The sequence below is a fragment of the Melanotaenia boesemani genome, chromosome 7 (genome assembly GCF_017639745.1).
Source record: "Melanotaenia boesemani isolate fMelBoe1 chromosome 7, fMelBoe1.pri, whole genome shotgun sequence".
Taxonomy (NCBI): domain Eukaryota; kingdom Metazoa; phylum Chordata; class Actinopteri; order Atheriniformes; family Melanotaeniidae; genus Melanotaenia; species Melanotaenia boesemani.
In genome coordinates, this window is record NC_055688.1 from 31,784,993 (window position 1) to 31,808,751 (window position 23,759).

The 23,759-nt window shown below is 39.2% G+C and overlaps 3 protein-coding genes across 3 annotated transcripts; 1 reads left to right on the top strand and 2 right to left on the bottom strand.

The window, feature by feature from the left end:
* Positions 1-2,619: 2,619 nt before the first annotated feature.
* On the top strand, positions 2,620-9,826 carry hmmr (hyaluronan-mediated motility receptor (RHAMM)). The gene is made up of 20 exons (XM_041990973.1): positions 2,620-2,770; positions 3,033-3,131; positions 3,229-3,314; positions 3,409-3,486; positions 3,628-3,816; positions 3,911-3,997; positions 4,093-4,204; positions 4,302-4,367; positions 4,492-4,565; positions 4,654-4,724; positions 4,813-5,180; positions 5,266-5,414; positions 5,523-5,758; positions 7,268-7,384; positions 7,508-7,705; positions 7,786-8,466; positions 8,540-8,612; positions 8,957-9,133; positions 9,248-9,410; positions 9,592-9,826. Exons 1-20 carry the CDS (start codon positions 2,725-2,727, stop codon positions 9,606-9,608), a joined length of 3,087 nt encoding a protein of 1,028 aa, XP_041846907.1. The 5' UTR covers positions 2,620-2,724; the 3' UTR covers positions 9,609-9,826.
* Positions 9,827-9,848: 22 nt separating this feature from the next.
* On the bottom strand, positions 9,849-11,858 carry insb (preproinsulin b). The gene is made up of 2 exons (XM_041990975.1): positions 11,165-11,858; positions 9,849-10,497 (listed from the first exon to the last, which is right to left on the bottom strand). Exons 1-2 carry the CDS (start codon positions 11,352-11,354, stop codon positions 10,352-10,354), a joined length of 336 nt encoding a protein of 111 aa, XP_041846909.1. The 5' UTR covers positions 11,355-11,858; the 3' UTR covers positions 9,849-10,351.
* A 4,815-nt stretch (positions 11,859-16,673) lies between these two features.
* LOC121643517 (E3 SUMO-protein ligase ZBED1-like) lies at positions 16,674-19,636 on the bottom strand. Its single transcript, XM_041990974.1, has 3 exons — positions 18,349-19,636; positions 17,846-17,996; positions 16,674-17,742 (listed from the first exon to the last, which is right to left on the bottom strand). Exons 1-3 carry the CDS (start codon positions 19,632-19,634, stop codon positions 17,311-17,313), a joined length of 1,869 nt encoding a protein of 622 aa, XP_041846908.1. The 5' UTR covers positions 19,635-19,636; the 3' UTR covers positions 16,674-17,310.
* Between the last annotated feature and the right edge of the window lie 4,123 nt (positions 19,637-23,759).

Consider the following 23,759-nt stretch of genomic DNA (forward strand, 5'->3'; position numbering starts at 1 on the left):
ATTTCTGCTGTTTTAAATTAACTTTTTCTTTCTTCTTTTTTGTAAATCAGTGTCTTTTTATCATATTTATGCAGCTCCAAGTTACTATTCATTTAAAGGTCAGTCTAGTAAAAATGAAGGTACCAATGTATCATCTCGAAACCTTAGCATGGCAAATGTAATTTATTGTCATCAGTGGCTCCATTTGTGACATGAGGCTTTGTTTATATTGTTGTACAAGTGACAATGTTTTGAAGTACAAAAAATAAATAAAAATGGATAAAAGGATGTAAAATTTACAACAATGGTCCTATAGAGGATTTAAAATTATGTTGTATTTCCATTAAATAAAAAAAAGTTTAACTGAAGGAAATATCTGGCGTATCAATTAATGTTCAGTACTAAATTGTGTCCCTATAATGTATGTAGAGATTATTCTGTCTGGTAACAAAGAGAAGGGGGTCAGCATGAGTGAACCTCTTGAGGCTCTGGCTCATAAAATCCCATCAGGCAGCTTTGTCCCTAATTTTTTTTTTTTTCTCCCAAAAAGACTCATCCATGTGTTCATCTTAGTAGTAGCGTGAAATCTCTGTATCTGTGAATGTATTTAAACTGTTGCTTTTAATTATGTCCTAATATCATTTTAATTGTTTCACTGTTTGTATTTCTCTTTATGTTCTATTATGTAAAACACACTGAATTAACTTGATTCCCTAGATATTAGCAGGATATAACAATAGTACAAAAAGGACATTTGTATTTGGCATTTTTATGTCCTCTTTAATGATGCCAGTTCAGTTGTGTTATACATTGTTGAAAAGCCTGATTTGTCTTAACTTAAGAAGCTTGCCTCTGTGGAATGAGCAGCAGTGCTAAACATGTGGACTGTGCCCCAAAAAATGTGCCAAAAACCCTGCAATGCTCTTATTTTCTAACTCTGTATTTTGAGCTGTCAGGTATGTTCAAGTCACAGATGTATATACGACCCCTTACAGACATATCAGAATGAGAATCTGGAGCCATCAGCAATCCCATATCTCCAGAATCTGGGACCTAAAACTCTATTCTTCAGCATGGCAAAGCCCCCCCAACAGAGGGGAGTATCATTGCAGACTGCTTCCAATATTTGGGAGTGGAGAAGATGGAAAAGCCTGACCTCAAACCAACTGAACTCTTCAGTTTGGGTGTGTTGTATGTGGTAGTGTGATCAGCGCAACGGTTCTGGTTGAACTTCAACAACTGGTTGGGAAATAGGTTGTCATGGGATTGCAATTTCACTCCAGGGTAAATTATGCATTTTCATTTCATTTTCATCCAACCATCTATTTTATATACGGCTCATTCCAGTTCAGGATTGGAGGGAAGTTTGGGTCCATCCTGGCAATTAGCAGGTGAGAGGCGCACCCTGTGCAGGTGAAATGGGATGCCATCCCACAGCAAAATGTGACTATTATTGTGGCTGTGTGTGAAACTTCAACATGCTTGTGAAGTCTCTGACAGTGTAATGTAAATAAAGCGTAAAAATGACCAATATAGATTATTTTTTCCTCATTACTGTAGGTGAGCGCAATCATCCAACAAGAGACTCAAAACAAAAGTCAGTATCGATAGGAGAATATTGTGGGGGATTTTAGAGCATCTAACCCACATGTTTAACTGTGTGCTCATTCCACAAAACAAAAGCATATTTTTTTACAAGTTATACCTTGTAAAGGCTTTCCAATGATATCTAATACTACACCAATTGGTGTTCTTAAAGGGAAATATACCAAAGACGTTTATGTAGTTTTTGAGCTAAGTTTATGTTATGTTGGGTGTGGGACTGAGGCAACTGCAATCTTGTGATGATACTTTTCAGTTTAGCATCCATTATTACACAAACATGTTGGGTTTTGTCAGGCAAACGTGGACATTTTTTTTAACAGATGATCTTTCAGTCTAGCAGTTCACTTTCAGTTCAATCCAGTATATCTAATTGGTGCTGGGATTCTCAGTAAAAGTAATCCCTTGGCACTTTGTAGGGCCAAGTAAATACAAAGCAACTGAATCCAATTTAAGCCCCAAATTAAATAAGAGAGGATATTCTCTCAGGGAGGTAAAACCTGAAATTACAGATAAATTGTCAGAAAATAAGACTGAATTAATAGAATAAATAGATTTAAATTTAATTAAACGTCATACTACTCTTACACACTTTCATAAGAAGGATATTTCCTGTCAGGAGGGTGTGGCTGTAAAAAAAAAAACAGAACTATAACTTTAGTCTCTAAAAATGTCTTTTAGTACGCAGAAATAATACTACTACTACTACTACTAATAATAATAATTATTATTATTATTATTATTATAATAATAACAATAATAATAATAATATAACAACAATAATTACTGTATACAAAAACAGATTAAATGCACCTTCACAGCGCATCTCTAGAGTTAAAACATATGCCAATGTTTGGTAGATGGGAGATAAAGAGCATTGTTTTTACCATTTCAAATTACAACAGTTCGTGTCTGAATCAGTTGTTATTTTACTTAAACGAACTGCGGGGTTTTGATAGGTTATGGGATCTTTCGTCATCTCGAATTCGATTCCCATTGGATACGTACACACACACTTACGTATGACGTCTTTTTGAAATTTCAGCGGCGTCTCGTTTGTTGACGTGAGCTATCTAGAGCTGCGCTGCAGCCTGTACGAAAACGGAAAAAAATCGAGTTTGTTTCTCATAAAGTATATCGGAAATGTCTTTTTCAAGAGCCCCTCTGAAGAGGTTCAATGAGCATGCAGGTAAGTAACATTACATATCTGGGAGCTAGCAGCTTGTTGGCAAATCACCCACTTAAGTTATTTAACGGTAAGTAGCTTAGCTGACATGCTTAGCTAATTGCTAATCAAACGTTAAGTTTCACCTGGTAGGTGCAGTGGCATGTTAGGTTAATTCAATTTCATGAGACCTAGTAAAACGTGGCAATGTAATAAGGGATACACTAAGAATTAAGAGAACACGCGTGACGGTGTATATCACAGCAGCTTATTGTTTTGTTCTAAGGTTGCGCCCCTCCACCGGGGGCTTATGAGATCAAATCAGGGGATCTGAAAGGAGTCGCATCCTTCGACAAATCTGAACGATTCAGGACCGTTAAGACAGGTAGGTGATTGTAATAAAACACAAAACAATGAGCGTTAGCAAAAACCAAAGCATACAGTGTTTGGTGACACTTTTTTTTATTTATCTGTGTCGCTAGCGGCTGGAGATCTTCTGCCACCACCATCACCCTCCAGGAATGTGCTAGTCTCTCCTGTCCGTAGGACCATGTCGGTTGATGGGCTTGTAAGTTTATAGCTATTTCAACACATCCCCAGATGACAGTCGTGCATATTCCAGTCATAAAAACGTCTGCTCTTAATAATCTGTCAACACCCAGGTTGAAGGGTCTAGTGTAAAGAAAGAGAAGTATGGCATGAGCATGGAGAGGAAACAGCAGAAACTCTTGGAAAGAGAGGTATATCCCTTTAAGTGTAATGTTGTTTGTAAGTTTTAATGCAAGAATATTATTTCTATGGCAGCTAGCAGCCGGTAAACCTGCAGTCCTTTCCCCTATTATCTCTGTCCAAAAAGGTATCTTAGCTGTTTTTCTTTACAGATTCGGTCCCTGGTGCATCAGCGAGGAGAGCAGAACCGTCGCTTGCTGGTCCTGGAAGAGGATCTGAGGAAGGTGGAGGCCAAGCTTCTGGCTGCAGTCAGAGAAAAGACAGGCCTCTCTGCTAATGTAACCACACTTGAAAGACAGCGAGCAGAGCTCAAGAGAGTCAATGAGTTTCTAAAAAACAAGGTGTGTTTCACTTCTGATGCTTACATGTGGTCTTAATTGTAATAAAATATGGCTTAACAGTACTGCATGAAATGTGTCGCTGCACACTTTATAGGTGTCTGCTGACACCACAAAGAAGAGGATAAATTCCCTCACAATGGAGCTGATGGATGTTAGGAACCAACTGGATGTTAAAAACCAAGTATGACTATCCTTCATAGGTTTAATCGCTTAAATACTTGGCCAGATGTTGATAACTCCCTTCTGTTGTGCTTAATTATGTTTGTTTTTGTGCAGGAGTTAAGTGTCCTGCAGATTAACACTAAAGGCCAGGTAAGGGTGTTAGAAACTGACCTCCAAGCTGCCAGGGCTTCAGTTTCTGCTATGCAGGACAGGAATAAAGACTTGGGTAAGATTTATGATTATGTACTCGTACCAGGAGACAAATGAGTTTGCCTGTTTGTTGATGATCTAATCAGAGCTTCCATTTAATTTAATTTTTGAAGAGGATCTACATCAAGTGACAAAAACCCAGAATGAAGAGCTGGGGAATGAAAACGCTAGGTTACAAGGTGAGTTCTGTGAATCACTTGTGGTTTACTTGAGCCTCACCTGGTTAAGTTCTCCAATAAATGGAGGGAAAATTGTACATTATAGTTGCATGCAACACTTGTCAATCCTTATGTTGTTTTCCAGCTGTGATTCGGGAGCTGAGAGAAGAGATCAAAGTACTGCAGGGATACTTGGATGCAGCCAATGACCAGATTCAAGTAAGAACTATGGCTGCAGGAACAAATCTCACAGCAGTGGGTCTTTTTTTTATTTTTTTAAACATATATTTAATTTGTTTGTTTGTAGGATCTCCGCCTGAAGATTCAGGAGAAGACTCAGGAAAACACACATACAAGTTTTCAAGTAGAGAAACTTAAGTAAAAAAAATGTTTTCTATCTTATTTTTTAATCTCAGTTGATTGTCACATATAGTGCACTCAATTTTTACTTTTTTTCCCTTCATAGTCAGCTAGAGACAGAACTAGAACAGCACACCGCAGAGCTAGAAACCACCAAAGATGTGCTGAAACAAAGGGAGGAGGAGGCTCACAAACTCCAGGAAGAGCTGCAAGCATCAAAGGATGCTGTATGGGAAGTGGAGAAGAGGATGGAGTACCAGGGGACGGAGCTCAAGTCTGCGCAAAAGTCAGTGAGTGACATGGAGAAGCAACTGAAGTTGTCCAGCCAAGAAGTTCAAGACTCGCAGGTGATAGTCCGTCAGCAGGAGGCAGAGCTGCACAGACTAAGGGAGGTGCTCAGGAGAACTGAGAAGGAGCTGGATGAGAGGGTGGCACATCTTGAACAACGGTGTCTGTCTTCAGAGGAAGAGAGAAGTATGGTTATCCAGACCCAGTGACTTTCATTTTGGGTCATTTGAAGTTTATCTTTATGTGTTGTGTATATTCTGTTTGGTTTTAGGCAGGACTCAGGAGGAGGGACTGAGGAAAGCAGAGGAGCTGAAGATGGAGCTGACCGTGCTACAGCAGGCTATACAACAGGAGAGAAAGAGATGGATTCAGCTCGAGCAAGAACACACTGCACTTACTGAGGAGCTGATGAAAGAAAAGGTTACTACACATTGTCATGGTTCAGTCAGTTTTTTGTTTTATAAAGTCAATGTTTAAGATTTAACTTGGCTTGTTTTGATTTCTTTTGTTTGTTTTGTTTGTCTGTAGGCACTTGTGGACTCTCTGACTGTGCTGGTGGAGCATGAAAGAGAGGAGTCTGACGAGCATTTGAGACAACTAAAGGAGGAGATGGAGGAGGTGCTGGGAGAGCTTGCTGCCATGGAAGAACACGAGCAGAAGCGGCAGGAGGTGGCAGAGATGAGTCAGGAGGCCCTTCATAGACTGCAGGAGGAAAAAGCGGAGCTGGAGCAGCAACTAAATGATACAAAGGTGCTCTTGGAGAGGCAAGTATCTAAAAGCCAAATACATGGATAGTAAACACGGAGCTCAAACTTTCAATAAAAGTTATCAGAATGAAGTTTGACAGTCAGACTTTGGGTTAAATAAGTGCCACTGACTTCAGTTTTTATTTGTTTTCTCTATCTGTTACTATTTAGACACACAGGCAGTATGTCCCAGCATTCAGTGTATATTGGATGTTGGAAAGTAATTGCCGCAGCCTGTCCATCACAAGTATGACACAGCCACTGGGTCACTGTCTATTTCTGTTTATGACCAATTAGAAGTTTGCAAGTGGCCTCACTTGTTCATGTGTTGTACAGGAGGGCAGCAGGGCACTGGGTAAGGAACATGTAATCTGCTCTTATTAGACAGTAGAGAGCGAAGACTGACAGTTCAAATCATGGACAAGATGTTGAGCATCATGTTTTCTTATGTTTACCTTACAACTGTGGCATTCAACATCAGATTTTACTGTTTTGACTTCCACAGACACCCAAAATGAGTCACAACTTGGACAAAGTCATGACTGATTTATTTGGTGCATATTTTAAATATCCACTGAACAAAGTGTGTCAGCTGTAGCAGCTAACATTTGGTTATAGCAGACCTAACTGAGAACAGTGGCGTTTTTGATTCTGGAAGTGGTTTAATCTGCAGGAAACTGGTCTATAAACACAATGAAAGGATGGAAATGTAACGTTTTGCATATCAAAGATATCTGAGATTTTGTTTTATTGATTGGAAAACTTGTCAGCTGTAATGTTAAATAAGCTGTAAATCAGCATAATTTTTCATTGTATTTTCTGTGTATTTTTAATACTAACGACACAAATTTTCATATAAGGTAATAATGTACACCTTATGATCAATAATAGCTTGTTATTGGTAATAATTACAGCAATATAAATCAAAATATCTATATATTTGCTGACCTTTCATGCATGAAAACCCCAAAAACAATTAACTGACAAGATGTAATTTAAAAGATTGAATGGTAGAATTATGACAGGCTGATGTCTTTGGTCGTACTTTTAAAATGTAGTTTTCTTTTGTAGCCTCAGATTTGCTCAATACAAATGATTAAAATGACTGTAGCTTGATAAATAATTAGTCTGTTTCTGTAATATTTGAGATGAAAGAGTAAAGTTTAGAAGTAAAAAGATTTTTTAATTTACTCAGGGAAAAAAAAAGATTAAGTTGTCTCTTGCCAGTTAATTTGTAGTTGTTATTTTTCTGTAAAGTGGTGACTGTTTTCAGAGCCTGAGATTAAAATATATTGATGTTTTATACATGCAAAGTTTTAATAGTTAGGAAGTTACCAATGTATAATAATCACAACTGCAACATGGCTGTTTGTTTGATCTGCTGAAAGGTTTTATTTGCAATTCTAAGAACTACAGCTTTCAGAGTTGGTACTAATGTTTACAAGGTCACTATTTTAAGAAATCTTTAATACAGTACATTAACTTACAATACAGCCATGACAAAATCTGGATGCTTTTCATTTTCAGTAAGAGCAGGGATCTGGCAGCTTTGAAAGAAGTGCATTTGTCTGCTAAGCAAGAGCTCCAGGAGGCAAACATAAACTTGCAGAAAAAGATGGGAGATATTGTCACGGAGCTGGAAAGGTGAGCGCTCATGTGCAAGCATTTCTTGATGTTTTGCTTTTAAGTCGATGTGATTCGTGTTGGCTTTGAACTTAAATTTCTTTCGGCTTGTCAGTGTAGCAGAATGCTTGTCTGTCTTTTCAGCACCAAAGAAGCCCTACAGGGAGAAAAAGGAAGACAGAGAGAACTGCAAGCAGAGGTAGAGAGGCTGACCCATCAGTTGAGGGAGGTGATGGATAAAATGATTGAAGGGAAAAAGGGAGAGATCAACAGAATGAATGAGTGGACTGAAGAGCACCAAGAGAGACTGCTAGCTGAAGCTAAGGCCATAGAAAATTCAAGGTATGCTCAAAATTCACCCTCAGTCCTTTTTTAAAATAATTTTCCCATCTTTTTATATTCCGTTTTCTTTGCACTTGTAGAATTTTGCAGGAAATGCAAGCGTGCCTCACACAAAAAGATGAGGAGATAAAGGCCATGGAGGCGAGCCACGCTGTTCAAATCAAGCAGCTACAGAAGCAGCTGCAGACAGATGAGGAGGAAGAAGAACAGAGAAGACACGAGAGGGAAGGAGCCCAGAAGCAGCTGGAAGAGATCAACCAGGAAAAAGAGGAAATAATAAAAGAGCTCCAAGACGAAAGAGAGCAAAAAGTGCAAATTGAGACTGTCCTTCAGCAAGAAAAAGAAGCATTGGAGGTTGAAAGAAAAAACCACGAGCAGGTCAGGTCAGAGGTGCACAGACTACAGGCTGAGCTTACGAGGGTAGAGGAGGATAGAAACGGTCTGCTGTCTGAAGCAGAACTCAAAGAACAGTTCAGGCGTGCTCTTGAAAATCAACTAGTCACTGCGGAGCAGGACAAAGATCAGCTTCGAGCACGTGTGGATGAAGCTGAACAAGTAAGCATTCGTCTCCAGGCCCAATTAGACCTCATGGAGGAGAAGACGCAGGCTCTGGAACATGATTTACAGAGCCATCATCAAGACAGACAAGCTCTGAGGGAGCAGGTGGAGGTACTGGCCCAGGAGAAAGTTACTCTGCAGTGGGAGATGGAGGAGCAGCAACGGGAACTCCAAAAAAAATTAGCTGAAGCACAGGAGAAGAGGTGAGGAGGCCTGGATTTATTTAAATAGTTTTTACAGTTTGCAAATTTTAGATAATCATTCCTTTCTTTTAAGCTCCCCCAGTGCAGAGATTGACCACTGGAGGAAACAATATGAGGAGCTGTTTGTTAAAGTCAAGCCCTTCCAGGTTAGTCATTTTCACTAATGAAATCTCAAATAGCCCAAATGATCTTTAATTTCAGCTGCACTAACCATTATTTTTAAATTACCAATGAGAAAAATGTGTAACGTGAACGGTGTTCTTGAAGGATGCGTTTTACTTTTTGATAAATGGCACCCACCCAGCATGAAATGACCAACAGAGTTAGCATCTTAGATGGGAATAGCTGATTATTTAGAAGTTAGGAAGCAAGACGTGATCAAAATGAATACTAACAACTTCACTTTGTTCATACTTTTAGGGTCATATTGTCATTTTTCTGTTTACAGATGCTAGCTGCTTGTTTCTAACTATTTTTTTTGTGCCCAAAGGAACAGCTCAATGCGTTTGCAGCAGAACGAAATGCACTACTCAATGAGAATGGAGCAAACCAGGAGGAATTAAACAAATTGGCCGATGCTTATGCTCGCCTGCTGGGGCACCAAAACCAGAAGCAGAAGATCAAACATGTGGTGAAACTCAAAGATGAGAACATTCTCCTAAAACAGGTGAAATGTCGGGGACAGCGCCATCTGCTTCTACAGAACTCATTTTAGCTCAAACTGATCTGCCTGTATTTCATCCTCTACTTTTGTCCTTTTTGCACTCGTATGTGCACGTAGGAGGTGTTGAAGCTTCGTACCCTGGTGAGCCGGCAGAAGAGTGATTTGGAGCAGCTGAAGTCAAAGCTCCCTGGTGCTCCTCGCCGCAGGTTTGATCCCAGCAAAGCTTTCCAGCATGACAAGGAGAACAGGCAGTCTGACACAGCTGAACCTCTCAGAGACGGTGAGAACTAAGCTGATGACTCACCGCAACACGTTGAATATAAATATAAATTATAGCTTCAAAGATGTCACCACATTTTATTAAAAAAAAAACACAGTATGTGTTGATTTTGTTATATTTTAATTACAGAAGACTTTGCATAATTCTGAATCCAGTCTGTTTTTTTTTTTTTATTTTGTAGGAAACCACATAGAGTAGTGGAGCTCTTCTAGCCAACAAGTGATGCAGCAGACACATTACTTCTCTCCAATTTGGTGGTCTTTGGTATTGATGATTTTAATATTCTCAAATTGTAAACTGTTCCAACAAGCTGCTGTTCTGCAGCTTTTGCTTGAAATTGTTATATAAACTGTGATCATATTTTTAAAACATGTTCGTGTGGAGAAGCAGTAAATAAAAGATTACAAGGACGAATACTTAAGTCTTGGGTGTTAATCATAAAAAGTATAAGTGATTTAATATACAATGTATTTTATTATTTTACAAATTTTTATCTCTAACTTTCTTAGAAATTCTTCAGTTAACAGGAACAGTAATAATTTTGTAAATGTTTTTTTTTTTGTTTGTAAATAAAGACAGATTTTTAATACTTTTCTTTACACAAAGTGTTGCTGAGATGAGTTTATTTTATCAGTGTGAAAAATGATGCATACAGAACCCCTAACCTGTGCATCATCTTGGCCATGTCTATCCTCAGCCAGTAGGGAGCACTCTTGGACTGCAGCCACAGGTTTGAGATGCAGTAACCCATGTTACACTACTAGCTACAAAGAACACAAATTCACATCATTGCAGAGAGGAGCCTCAGGTTATGGGTCATGAAACTTTATTTCCTTCAGTTGATAAGACATAGCCAGCAAGTATAGGGCCAGAAATTGACTTCAGGACCCTTTTTTTTTTTCTTTACAAGCTATGAGTGGTGCTAGTTGTGGAGTGGTGAGTCAGTCGCAGTAGCCCTCCAGATGGTGAATGCTGCATGGCTTATGGCAGCACTGCTCCACGATGCCTCTTTTCACCTTGGGCTCATCGCGGCCAGACAGAACCCTCCACAGCTGCTCTTCCTGTTTGGCTTTTTTAGACAGGAACCCTTTGAAATGGAGAAAGTTTCCATAGTCCCGTGTTAAGTCCTGTTGCTTCTATGCAAAACACCAGTGACTATTCAGACTTTCATGGAGACTTAATATCTAGTTAATCTGATCGCACCAATCCAGTTAGTCTTGTTATTCTCTACTTCAAAAGCTATGGTATGCTGAAGCTCCAACAGAGGCATAACATAGACTACACGCTGATGCTAACTTCAAAACATCAGTAGAATGTTTGAGGTGGAAGATCTAAACAAGGCATTTTGGGAATAACTTAATGAGGAATGTGGGGATTTCACAGCATTTGTGTTGCATGGATTTGTCACATTATAGATGTTTAAAAGCAACAATAAGAAACCAATAGCCTGGTCTGAATTTAAAAGGCTGGAGGGAGGCTTTGCACATTAATGATGCCGTGGACACATGCATAGATTTCGTTCAGTGAAGTTTTCTGCATGGTGTCCCTTAAATATTTGTCCTTTAGCAAACAAATTTGGCCTTTTATTAATTGTGAACATTAAATATAAGCAGAGACAGGGAAAACAAAGCCACGCTGTAGCCTCGAGGGGGGGGGGGGGCGATGTCATGCTGTTTGTTTCTGAACTTCCACCATCAAAGACAAAAACAAAATAAATTTGACTTATACAAGAAAAAGACTTATAATAGCCTCACCAAGCAGATTCTCCAGATCCCGCTTTTGGGCTCGGCTTGGACTGTAGAAAAACCCCCGCTCTCCACATACGAAGTAGAGCGCATCCACCAGGTGGGAGCCACACAGGTGCTGGATGGGGGTCGAGTACACCCCTGGAGAGTAGAGCACCAGCAGTAAAAGCATTGACACTGTCCATGGTACCCTGGCCATAAGAGGGAGACCGCTTGAACACAGCAAAAGAAGAAAATTTCACACATAAAATGGTACATATCTGATTTATTATTTTAGGTTTCAGACTGTAAAACTGAATCCACCGATCAATACTTCACATCCAGGATGAAAATCACAAGTGGAAGAGATGCAGAAATTTGATTAAAATATTCATTGTGACACTTGAGCATAACAACACCACTTTCTTTTAATAATTGCACTTATAGATATTTTGCCCAAGCTTTTACCAAGCAGCTGCAGGCAGAGAATAATAGTACACACAACATAGGAAGCACACAGCAATACCCCAACTAAGAAATATGGGCTTTGAAGTGAGCAGAAGGCTGAATAATTCATTTTTTCATTGGAAATCAAAGGCCAGGATAAAAAGCTGTGGTAAAACAAGGTCTGCAGAAGAGTCATTGTTTGACATTTGTCTCTAAACTTTACAAATTAATGCAGTCTTAAGGAGACAAAGTCAAGATTAGTCTAGATTAGATATTCAAAAATGACATTTCGATGACTGACTGCAGTGCTGCAGTTTTTCATACAGCCAATGTGGAAAAGATACCGTCTGATAATTTGTGAAAGAACTAGATCTAAATTAAAAAAGACCTCTAAGCTCTTTGATGTCAGACACTCCACTGTCAGTGTTTTCAAAGAGCATTTTAGACATCAACCATCCAAACTTGTGTTTAATGTTAATTCTACACAGCTCTCATTGAAGTCAACTCAAAATCAGTTTCTTTTTGCTTTACTTTTATTCCTCAAGTAGGAGCAACTAAAATCCATATTTATCAATGTTAATTCTGCCAGTGTCTAGCTTTAGCTGTTGCTGTGCTCACATTAATGAAATTTTATTCCAAAATGATAGAACAGCAAATTGCGTTATTAGTTAAATCCTACATGCGATGGAAATCTTCCTGGGTTTAAAGTTCAGCTCCAGTTTCAAGGTGAAAAAAACAAACAAACAAACAAAAAAAAAAACACTTAGCAGTCATTTAGAAACTATATAGACCTTTTTGTGGACATCTTGTAGTAAACTGCAGATTATTAGATGGGAAATAAATCAGTTTAACTGTGGCTTTAACAATGCACATGTGCCAGGCATTGCAAAGTTGGCAGAGTGCTGGAAGAAGTCCGCCACTCCTCTAGTCCTCTTGGTTGTGTGCCAAACTCCTTGGCACAGTAGATTGGTTGAATTACTGCTCATGCTACACTCTTTTCTCATCCCTGTTACTGTATACATAAATTTTAACAGCTGAAAACTTAAGGGAATACAGAAAAAGCTTGCTTACCTGTGTTTGAAGGTCTCAGAGCAGCAGAGCAGCTGGTAGTCACGGATGAAAAGGGCCAGGGCTGTAAGATGCAGAGAACATCTCCACTTGGCCACCTTTCCCCTTTTTAACTCTCCACCTCCACCTGTCCTTTGTCAGTCTCAAACAGAAAGCCTAAGGTCTCTTCATTAACACCCTGACCCATAATCATGCTTGATCTCCTCTCGAGTGGCCCTACGTCATTTAACTGACTGTGGACCAACAGCACTGGGATAAAGCTGAGAATGCGGACACCCAGAGGGATACCCACCTCGACCCCTGCTGTGCTGTCCTAACTGGCACTGTTCTCAGGCTTAAAAACACCATATGTCACAGTCTAATCACACAGTCTAGATTAGAAGACTTTCAAGCTTATTAGTGACCACTACCGGCGTGTCAAAGCACTATCTTCTAGGACTTAAGGGAAGAAATAATAGTTTTTTCTGTCTGTATTCTCCAGCACATGGTTATTTTGTGGCATGCATTCACTGGTTTTAAATTTGGGCAGTAATGATCTGCTGTTACCCCATGCAGCCTATGTGCACAAAGGAAGTGTAATGCATCCCCAAAAGACTGAAAAGTTGTCCACAAAGAACCAAGGTTTACCATAAGCCTGTGGAGAAAAAGTTAGTTCTCTTGACTGCATAGTTTTGTTTTTTGTTTTTTCATTTCTCATTTGCTGCAGCTGCTCTTCACCATTTCAGTGCATCTCTCTGTGGGTGGGCCAGATTTAGATGAAAGTTGACACACTGTGTAATTTTCTATCAAATGATGAGTCAATTGTCAGGCCTTGTGGTTGCAGCTCAGCTCTGTACTGTCGTCACTTTGCCTTTGACGTTTAATTGAACATTTATGATGCCTAACTGATCTAATAGTTAACACTGCGGACAGTGCTTGGTCTAAATGCAATTTGTTGGAACAGAACAACTCGAGTAAAAAATGTGAGTCATTTCTCCTTGTAACGTTTCAGTAAGGTAAATTACAGCTTACATTTTCTACATGAATAGACATGAATAAATGTACTTTATTATTGCTTTGAAAAATATTAAAAATACCCTATTTGTCAAGTCTAGGAATGAATATGGGCTGAAAATTAAATCTAATAATCTGGCGCATCTCTGTTATTCATTCTGCATACATTAATAAATACAGAATTCACTATCCAAGAAATATAGATTTTTATATTCTGCTGCTATTCTTGGCCCTCTGTTTAAGATTATACTTCAGATGTGTTTAATGCTGAAAACAGAAGGGTGTGTGTTTTATTATTATTATTATTATTGGTCTTAAGTAGATTAGCCACTAATTGCAATTAACAAAAAGAGCATTTTAAAACTTTAATGCTAGTGTATGAGGCAGTGAATGGCTTTGGGCTAAAATAAGTTATCTGCTGATGCCCTTTTAGCTCTCCGAGACATCTAAGAACGTCTAAGTCAAATTTGCTTTCCATTGCAGGACTTAAAACTAAACAAGGACAATCCTCATTTAGTTTTTATGCTCCTAAAATCCTAAAACAAGATACCAGAAAACCTGAAGTCTACCTTCAACTTTAGTTATTTTAAATCAAGTCTCAAAACTGTATTTCCACAGCTTTTGATTAAGTTGAGAAGCTATTCTTGTTTGTTTTCTTGAATCTGTACACTGTTGATGATGATGATGATGTATTCACCGTTGACATCTGTTTGCCCCACTCTATATAACTCACTGTATGTATTCTCCTGCCTTTTGTATGAAATTAGCTAAATACATTTTCATTCCTCTTGGTCCGGTCTTCATCAAAAAATATCTCAATTGTAATCTTGGGTTTATTATAGTGCACCAGGCTTTAGTTTCTACCAAGTCTGTTCTACTAAGTACAACCTCTTACCTCAGTACCATTCTCCTCCTTCCAGATCCCCACTCTCAGAAATCACACAATTCATCCAAAAATCCAAGCCATTCACTTGTCAGCTGGACCCCCTCCCCACACTACTTGCTAAAGCCTGTCTTCCCTCTCTGGTCCCCCTCATTTCTGCCATCTCCTCTCTCACCTCTAGAACTGTCCCTACATCCTTCAAAACCCCAATTTTGAAAAGACCTGGCGCTGACTTCTCCAACTTCTCCAACTTCCATCCTATCTCCAATCTACCCTTCATCTCCAAAATCCTTGAAAAAAAACAGTTGCCTCCCAACTCCATTCTCACCTATCCCACAATAATCTGTATGAACAGTTCCAGTCCGGTTTCCGCCTACTCCATAGCACTGAAACCACAGTCAACAAAATCACCAATGACCTTTACAGTCATTTAGCAGACGGTTTTATCCGAAGAAACTTACAGTGGTTAGGCAGTAGCGTTAAGGGAATTGCCTAAGGACCCAACTGGAAACTGTTAATATTAGTCCACTGGTGGAATCAAACTCTGGTCTCCTGCATGGAAGTTAGATGCTTTGCCAACTGAGCTATCCATCTGAGCTAACCATAACTCAACTCAAGTCCTTCAAATCCATCCCTTCCCCCATCATTTCAGGTGTTCCACAGGGTTCTGTCCAGGGGCTCCTCTTCTTCATCATCTACCTTCTTCTACTCTGCAATATCTTCCGCAAATTTAATATTTACTTTCACTGTTACGCTGATGACACCCAGCTCTACCTCTCCACTAATCCCTCATCCACTCTTCTGCCCACCTCCCTCACTGATTACATCTCTGAAATAAAAACCTGGTTCACCCTAAACTTCCTTAAATTAAACAGTAGCAAAACTGAGGTTCTTGTCATCGGCACCAAATCCACCTTATCCAAAACTGACAGCTTCTCTCTCACTAGTGATATCTCCACCGTCTCACCTTCTCCCCAGGTTAAGAGTCTGGGTGTCATCCTTAACAGCACACTATCTTTTCCATCCCACATCAGTAACATTACTAGATCAGCCTACTTCCACCTACGTAACATCAATCACCTCCGTCCCTGCCTTACCCCCCAAACCACCGGCATCCTTGTCCACAGTCTCGTCACGTCCCGTTTGGATTATTGTAATTCTCTCCTCTTTGGTCTCCCTCACAAGTCCCTCCATTAACTTCAACTGGTCCAGAATTCAGCTGCCCACATCATAACTTGAACCCCCTCGATCCACCAGATCACTCCAGTTCTCCTACAGCTCCATTGGCTTCTGGTCCAGTTCCATATTCAATTCAAAATCCTCTTAACATTTAAAGCCATCCACAACATCACCCCCTTATATCTGTCTGACATCCTCCATGTTCCCACTCCCTCTAGCTCCCTCAGATCCTCTTCCTCCATACACCTGTCTGTCCACTTCGCCTGTCTCACCACCACGAGGAGCAGAGCATTCAGCCACTCTGCTCCTCGGCTCTGGAACTCACTACCATCCCAACTCAGAAGCATCGACTCTCTCCTCCATTTCAAATCACAACTCAAAACTCATCTGTTTAAGACTGCTTTTTCCATCTGATGCATACTGTCTATTCTATTAATTTTATTTATTTTTATTGCTGTTTCCTTTTAATATTTTTTGTATCTTTGTATTGTGTCTTTGAGTGCCAAGAAAGGTGCCTTAAAATAAAATTTCTTCTTCTTCTTCTTCTCCTCTTTTATGACATATCTCCTCTGTTTGGTTATTATTGTGAACCATCTGGTGTCTAAAGTACACAAATCAGTGAGGTTGTTTGTCTGATTAACATGTGCTTCAGTCCACATTCAATAAAACTGATCTGAAATTGCAAAAGGAACTGAGTCTTAACTAGGGCTGGGTATCGCCACAAATTTCCAGAAACGATTCGATTCGATTTTTCAAGAGCCAGAATCGATTCGATTTCGATTAAATCTGATTCGATTCAATATTGATTCTTTTACAGTTATTTTTGTAACACAGATTTTTCTTGAATATTACACATGTTCTCAGATAACTATTTTTATAAAACACTGAGGCAACCTTTCAATTATGAATATACATTTTAAAGTTTAATTTACACTGAAAAAATGTCTAAAAACAGCAACATGTCACATGACTACCATTTATTTGTGAAAAGAATACATTAAATGTTTAACACAACAGAGTGTTACTGTAACAGGACTGGGTATAGCCACAAATTGGGTTTACCCTTACACAAACTTTTTAGTCAACAACAATGACCAAATTAAATTAGGTGAGCAAACTGTACACCTTAACTGCAATTGTATTACATGTGCATTGGCTGTGCATGTTACTTATTGTAAACATATTAGCATTTCTGAAAAAAACATCCTTATTCCTGGACAGGTTCTTTTTAAAAGAACAGCAAAAAGATGTGTGAAAAATAAAGTGAGAACTTAAACTGAATCATGTCTAGACAGCTAGTGAACATAGTGTCTAAAAACAACAAGTGAACATCACTTATGCCGTAGGAAGAACATGCACAACCTTTTCATTTTACACAGTTTTTCTGCTGTCTAGTAAATTTACAAAGACCGACAGTCATATCTGTCTCAAATAACTTGAGAATGGACCCAAACAGATCAGAATTGTAAAGGCTCCAAACTTGATTTAAAATTGTGCAAAACAAAGAACATAAGTTTTTTTCAGTCTCTGAGATGGTATTATATAACAACTATAGCTAACTTAAACTGTATAGGTTATGAAACTGAAGACCTTTATGATTGCATTCTTATTTGTTCACAACTGCAAGATTTTTCTGCAAGAAAAGTAACTGGTCTACATGTTGTGGAGTGAGGCAGCTCCTTTGTGCTGTTACAATGTCCCCAGCTGTTGAAAAAACACGCTCTGAGGAGACACTAGTCCCAGGTACACAGAGATACCTCCTTGCTAGACAAGCCAAAAGGGGATACTCCCCTGCATGTGCTTTCCACCAGGTCAGTGGGTTGTCAGAGAGCAGGATCGGTTTTACCTCCCTATATCTGTTCACTTCTTCCTGTGCCTCTTCAGCTGGAGTCTTCTGTGATGTTGCAGGTTTAGATGCATAGGCAGATCCAAGGAGAGTCACCAAGGCTGATTCCCTTAATCTCTTTGGTGAAGGAGGGGTGGCATCCTTAACAGGACCAGGAGGGATGCATTTCTCCTTTGCACCACCACCAGCTTGCTGTTAAAATATGAAAATGATGTCTTAGGGAAAAAAAAATTAACATCAGTCTTTCGTTGTTGTTGTTAATGTAAAAACTTTTTTTTTCTACATTTTAACTCACGTTAGATGTGTCCACTTGCTCAGGACCTGCAGCTTCAGTCACCAGGCGAGAAAAGGTGTTATCACGGGCCTCTCTGGACAAGAAGGGCAGAGTCTTGAAGCGAGGATCTAAGGCTGATGCCACATACAGCTTGTCCTTCAGGGTCAAATACCTTCAAAATATTATATGATTATGTGAATAACCTCATTAGTTGATATTGTGTAATCATTGAGATATATTGTATATGTTTCACAATCAGAATCAGTTTTATTGCCAAGTAGGTTCACCCGTACAAGGAATTTGTTTTGGTGCGTTGATGCCAACAAGAGCAGATATATACAAAAAAAAAAACAAATGGATAAGAAAATAAAAATTTGAACCACCCAATACTAAATTTACAACAATAAAGTATTAAAAAATAAAAAAAAATAAAAGGAAAAGCCGTTACACATACATGCATACATTAACATACTAACATACAGCATGCGTTCTAAAATTTTATAATGTATATTTAATTAGCCTACCTTGAGTTCAAGTTGTTGTATACAGCAGCCTTAAGGTCTTTGATGACAGCTGTGTCATGGGCTGCACCACTCATCTCCAGCAGCAGCTGTGCATGCAGGGGTGCCACAACTGACAGAGTGGGGGTCTTCTCCTCAGACATAACCAGTGTGGCTGCTTTCAGGGGCTGAAGAGCCTTCATCACATCTTCTGCCGTTGTTATGTCTGCCTCAGTCAATGTGCAAAGATCACTCTCTTTCCTGCGAACTTCAGGTGATAGAAGAGCTGCTGAGATGGCTGGCTGTTGCTCCAGGAAGCGCTCCAACATATCCATTGCGCTATTCCACCGAGTCACCACATCAATAACCAGCTTATGTGCAGGCAGATTTAGCATCCGTTGCTTTTCTTTTAGTTTGAGGTTAGCCATAGCACTACGATGAAAGAATGACACGATGTACCTTACTCTCCCGAGCAGGCGTGCAACAGCTGGGATCTTGAGAGCTGCTTGTGAAGCCAGGTTTAGGGTGTGAGCAAAACACCCGACGTGCAACAGAGACGTTAACTCCACAGCTCGGACTATGTTTGCAGCGTTGTCTGTCACGATGACAGGGTCTTTGTCCGTTAGTTCCCACTCCTGTAAAGCATCAGACAGAAGGTCTGACAGATTTTTTGCCGTGTGACTCGTTTGAATCTTCCTGGTTTGTAAAACATGAGACAACAGTAGCCACTCCATATCTATATAGTGGCATGTTATTGTCAGATATGAATCTGTGGCTCTCGATGTCCAGCTGTCACAAGTTAGGGCAACTCTTGTCGCCAACTTCAGCGAAGTTGCAACGCCATTTTTCACCTCTTCATAGAGCTTAGATATGGCCACCTCGCTTAAATGTTTGCGTGTTGGCAACACGTAGCGTGGCTCAAGTAATTTAACGAGGCTTTGGAAGCCGTCATTTTCAACCACGCTAAATGGTCTTAAGTCTTTACATATAAACACTGCGATCGCTTCAGTTATTTTCTGGGCCCGCGACGAGCTTGAAGACAACTTGCACACAAACGCGTTTTCTAGCTTGGTTTGCTTTTGGTCGCTTGCGTTCGGCTGCGTCGTAGGGTGATGCCTCGTTAAATGGTTTCTGAGGTTGGTGGTATTTCCACAATATTTTACCTCGATGTCGCAGAGTTTGCAGACCGCTTTGGTTTTGTCCAGCTCCTCTATGTTGCTTTCACTGGGTTTAAATCCAAAATAAAGCCACACATCTGCCTTCAAACTTGAGGGTGCTTTCAGTAGTGTTGTTTTGCCTTCTCCTGCCATTATTGTCCTCAAAGCCCAAACTCGCGAGATTTCGCTGAGCATAGGCAAGTACCGCGGGAGTACGGTCATGTGACCAGAAATTAAATACTTTATTTTAAATCGATCTCTGAGTTTATTAATCGATTTTCGTTTAATATAATTAAAATCGATTTAAATCAATGAATCGATTTTTTTAACCCAGCCCTAGTCTTAACCCATCTCATGTTCTCTGTACATAATTTTAACTGGTCAATCTTCTCTCTAAACAATCAAACTATGAATCATGATGAGAGAAATAACGTAAACCTGTTTTATTTATTTTTTTTAAATAAAGTCTAATATTTAATGTAACAAACAGGACATAATAATCATTTTCTGGTTCTTTCCAGGTCTTACGTACAGATTAACAAAATTTATAACATTATACACCATGTCATTGTGTGTTTACCTGAGGTTAAGCCAAAATACAGAAGCAGTGTGAGGAAAACGAAAAAAAAAGCTACTGTTAAATTCACTCTTACTGCATAGGAATCCAGAGAGTTAGCAGTAGCCAGGAGATGCTAACCAAATGTACCTGACAATCACCAGCAGGTGTGAGCACCCCTATAAAAGCAGAAGCTTGATCAGGACTCTGGTTTGGAGCATTCAGGTGTGAGTTAACACAATCCTCAGGAGGAAAGACAAAAGCAATAATCTTTGAAAAAAAAAGTTGCTGCTCATTAATCTAGAAGGATTATAATGCTAAAGTGTTAGCATTATTGTTCATGTTACAAACCCAGATCAGCTGAAGGAAAAAGGGTGGTTCATTAAATACCAGAAATGATTGTTAGAGATAAAGTGATTTATTAGCAAAAAGACAATAAAAAGAAAAGAACACAAACTGAAAACACAAGACGAGAGAAAAACACATCTGAAATATACAATTGAAACATGATACTAGCACCTGTTAACTGTTAGCAACTTGTGTTTCCAGTTTAGACTTTACATAGGTATAACAAAATCACACAGATCAAACTCCAGATGGGCCCACCTGAAGCTTTTCACAAGCAATACAATTAACACTGTTCAGAAAACCAAAGCACAAGACCACAAACGTCAAGCTTCTTTCAATGAATGTCTGCATTCATTGGTCCAATAGCAGGCGGTTGATGGCACAGCCAGCCAGTTGCTGATGGGGATCCAAACAGCCACCCAATCACCTGTTTGCAACCACACACACAAAAATCTGAATAGTTAAACACACATCCCTAGGCTTGGGGCCGTAAATGTTCAGTACTGAGAAATATGTGGAAAACATTTGAAAAACTGATGTTTCACCTACATCTCACTGTTTGGTAACTGTTCAGTTTTACCTTCGGTGTAAAGAGTTCACACTTTCTAAAGTATCAGCTAAATTCTCCAAGGACCAGGATAAAGGTGATTTCTGAAAGTGTTTAGCTATCAGTAGAAATTTCGATTATAGCTGTGTCCCAATTCAGGGTCTGCACACTTCAAAGTGCGCAGACTACGTAGGCTACAGAGTGTCCTCCGTAGTCTACACACTTCGAAGTCTGCTTAACCTTCGTGAAATGGGACAGCCTACCTAGTCTACAAGAATTTCCGATAGCAACAACACAGGACGTTGAATCACTTAAACCTCTGAAATTACTCGTAGGAAACGTCAGTAGACGCTGAACACGGAGCGGCAACACCGACAGTAATAAAAAAAAAAAGAAAAGAAAAACACGGTTTGAGGCTCTGTTATTTTCCAGCCGGTACACACTTCATTAACCCCTTAAAAGTCATTGAATATCAAATATTACCGAATTTTAATGTCACCATTTAACAAACATGCTTTAAATGTACTTGATTTTGTAACGTATATACTAAAGTGTAGTTAAAAAAAAGTACTTTTTTTAAATAAAACTTTATTTAAACTTAATACGACTCTTCTGAGGTTGCTGATTCGCCACCATCCTGTGCGAAATGAATTGTGGGAGAAAAGAGGCCGCGAAGGATGCATCACCAGCAGCCTTCGTTTGAGGCCAAACGAAGTGCGGATTCGGAGGGTCCTTCAAATTCTGTGAATTGGGACAGTACTTTGCGCACCGCGATGACGTATGTGGCCGACGAATCCACACTTCGAAGTGTGTAGACCCTGAATTGGGACACACCCTACATGTTGTTTATTTGTGTTCTTCTGTAATGTTTTCTGCTATATTTGACCTGTTCACTCCGCTAGCCAACTGGACCATGGGCCTATGTTCTAGACCTTTGACACAGTCATGTCTTACATATTTTTCACAGTCATCTGACCTCATGCTTTAAAGCCCTGCTACTGAACTCTGGCAGGTTTTTTCACTCAGGCACCCCCTAAAAACGGCTAATTCGCCATCCTGTCTCTTCTGAGCTCTCTCTTGCTACTTTGATGAATCAGCCACAGTGTGCGTTCAAAACAACCAGTGTGTTCAAATCCAGCTGCTGGTGTGTTACCGTAAAGCCAAAAATGCTGCTGTAAAGTAAAATAATTGTGAAGGTTTCTCAGCCTTGGGGATGCTGCAGGACAACAATGACTCCAGGAATGTGCATAATTAATGTCAGTGTGCCATCAAAATGAGTCAGAAGAACAGAGTTTTAAGGTTGGAAAATTACATAGTGATACTTTAGTTTTCACTCTTGAAAAACACCATCGGCTGTGAGATCTAATGTCGACAGGTATATGCCAGATCTAATGGTGTCCAATGAACTCCTTTGGGCACATGTGGACTCCAGTTAAATAACATTACAAAAAATATATAAATGGGATTTTTCAACATTCAAATATAAAAAAAATTAAAGAAAAACAAAGGAAGTTTTGCTTTATCATTATAGAGTTGGGTGAAAAATATTTAAACCCATTTCAAGATGAGTGTCATAGTCTGTGGATTTGGGGTTCTCTTTGGTCTTTGTCATTTTGAGTTCCCTTTCCAGATTAATTTTGTAGTTACTCCCCCTAATGAGTTGCATTCTGTTTTATTTCCTGTTCATTAGCTCACCTGGTTTTAATTGTTAACTCACTCCACCTGCTTCCTGTTATTTGTCTGCCAGTTACATACCTCTTGGTTTCAGTGTTTGCAGATCATTGTCATGTTAATGTTATGTTATCATCATCTTATTATCATGTTATTATCATGTGATCGTCATGTTATCATTAAATCATCTGTCTCATTAAAAGCTTGTTCCTGCACCGGTCCCCCACCTCTTTGTCAGTTTGCATTTGGGTCTTCACCAACTCCATGCTCGTTTACAATGAGTCATAAAATTTCAAGATGTGGAAAAATGGATAGGATTTGAGAAAATCCATACACACTGCAGTGCTTGGATAAAATCATGTAATGCATGTTAATGGCATCATGCCCAACAGCATGAATATTTCATTCAAAAAACCCATCAGTCTTTGTATTTTTTTTTTTAAATCCCACTTATTTTTACAAATGAAATATAATCAAGTCAGGAAACTGATGCGTGATGAGATTTCACCCCACAGCAACATGCATTTAAAGGGTTTGCTTTTTTCATGTGGTTATTTATCATTGTAAAAGAGCTCCACCTTGACTTAACCGCATGAGTAACCGAGGGAGCCAAGACTTATGGAGATGAATGTTGTAATTAGTGACTTATTAACTCGTGTGCTGTCAAGGAGAGGAAGGCTGGGGCCGAAAGCCATCAACCAAGTCAGAAGATTGAAGTGCAAATGCTTTTTTGTGTAGAAATTCATTTACAGCCTGACAGTTCTTTAGTTACTCTTGACCAGTGATTTAACTGTTGGCATCTTATGATGGTTTGTGAGGTAAACTAGCCAAAACCTGAACAATTCCATGCAGATTTTTTTCTTTGCTTCCCTTTTTTTTTTTTTTTTTTGTAGGAATTACCAAAGACTAATTACCTAAAGTTCAACTTGTTTCAATTACTTTCCACAAGGGTAATGACAGTTGTTTTCTAATAGTAAATTGCAGAGAATGTGTACGTTTTCAGCTTTTTCAGGGTGTAACAAAATTTTTCAAGCTAACTTGATTAGAAATCCTAATGAGGTATTCTTTTATGCGGGAGTTCATGTATGTTAAAGCAACTTTATGACAATAAAGAAGCTATTTGAAGCGATTTTCTAGATAGGGGATATTCTAACTA

What these genes read in the sequence shown, in the direction of transcription:
- LOC121643517 (XM_041990974.1), bottom strand. Translation starts at nt 19,634, where the DNA reads ATGGCAGGAGAAGGCAAAACAACACTACTGAAAGCACCCTCAAGTTTG. An exon ending in TACAACAACTTGAACTCAAG is followed by an intron (nt 17,997 to 18,348) that starts GTAGGCTAATTA and finishes AATATTTTGAAG; the next exon opens with GTATTTGACCCTGAAGGACA. An exon ending in AGCAAGTGGACACATCTAAC is followed by an intron (nt 17,743 to 17,845) that starts GTGAGTTAAAAT and finishes ATATTTTAACAG; the next exon opens with CAAGCTGGTGGTGGTGCAAA.
- insb (XM_041990975.1), bottom strand. Translation starts at nt 11,354, where the DNA reads ATGGCCAGGGTACCATGGACAGTGTCAATGCTTTTACTGCTGGTGCTC. An exon ending in GGATCTGGAGAATCTGCTTG is followed by an intron (nt 10,498 to 11,164) that starts GTGAGGCTATTA and finishes TCCATTTCAAAG; the next exon opens with GGTTCCTGTCTAAAAAAGCC.
- hmmr (XM_041990973.1), top strand. Translation starts at nt 2,725, where the DNA reads ATGTCTTTTTCAAGAGCCCCTCTGAAGAGGTTCAATGAGCATGCAG. An exon ending in GAGGTTCAATGAGCATGCAG is followed by an intron (nt 2,771 to 3,032) that starts GTAAGTAACATT and finishes TTTTGTTCTAAG; the next exon opens with GTTGCGCCCCTCCACCGGGG. An exon ending in CCATGTCGGTTGATGGGCTT is followed by an intron (nt 3,315 to 3,408) that starts GTAAGTTTATAG and finishes GTCAACACCCAG; the next exon opens with GTTGAAGGGTCTAGTGTAAA.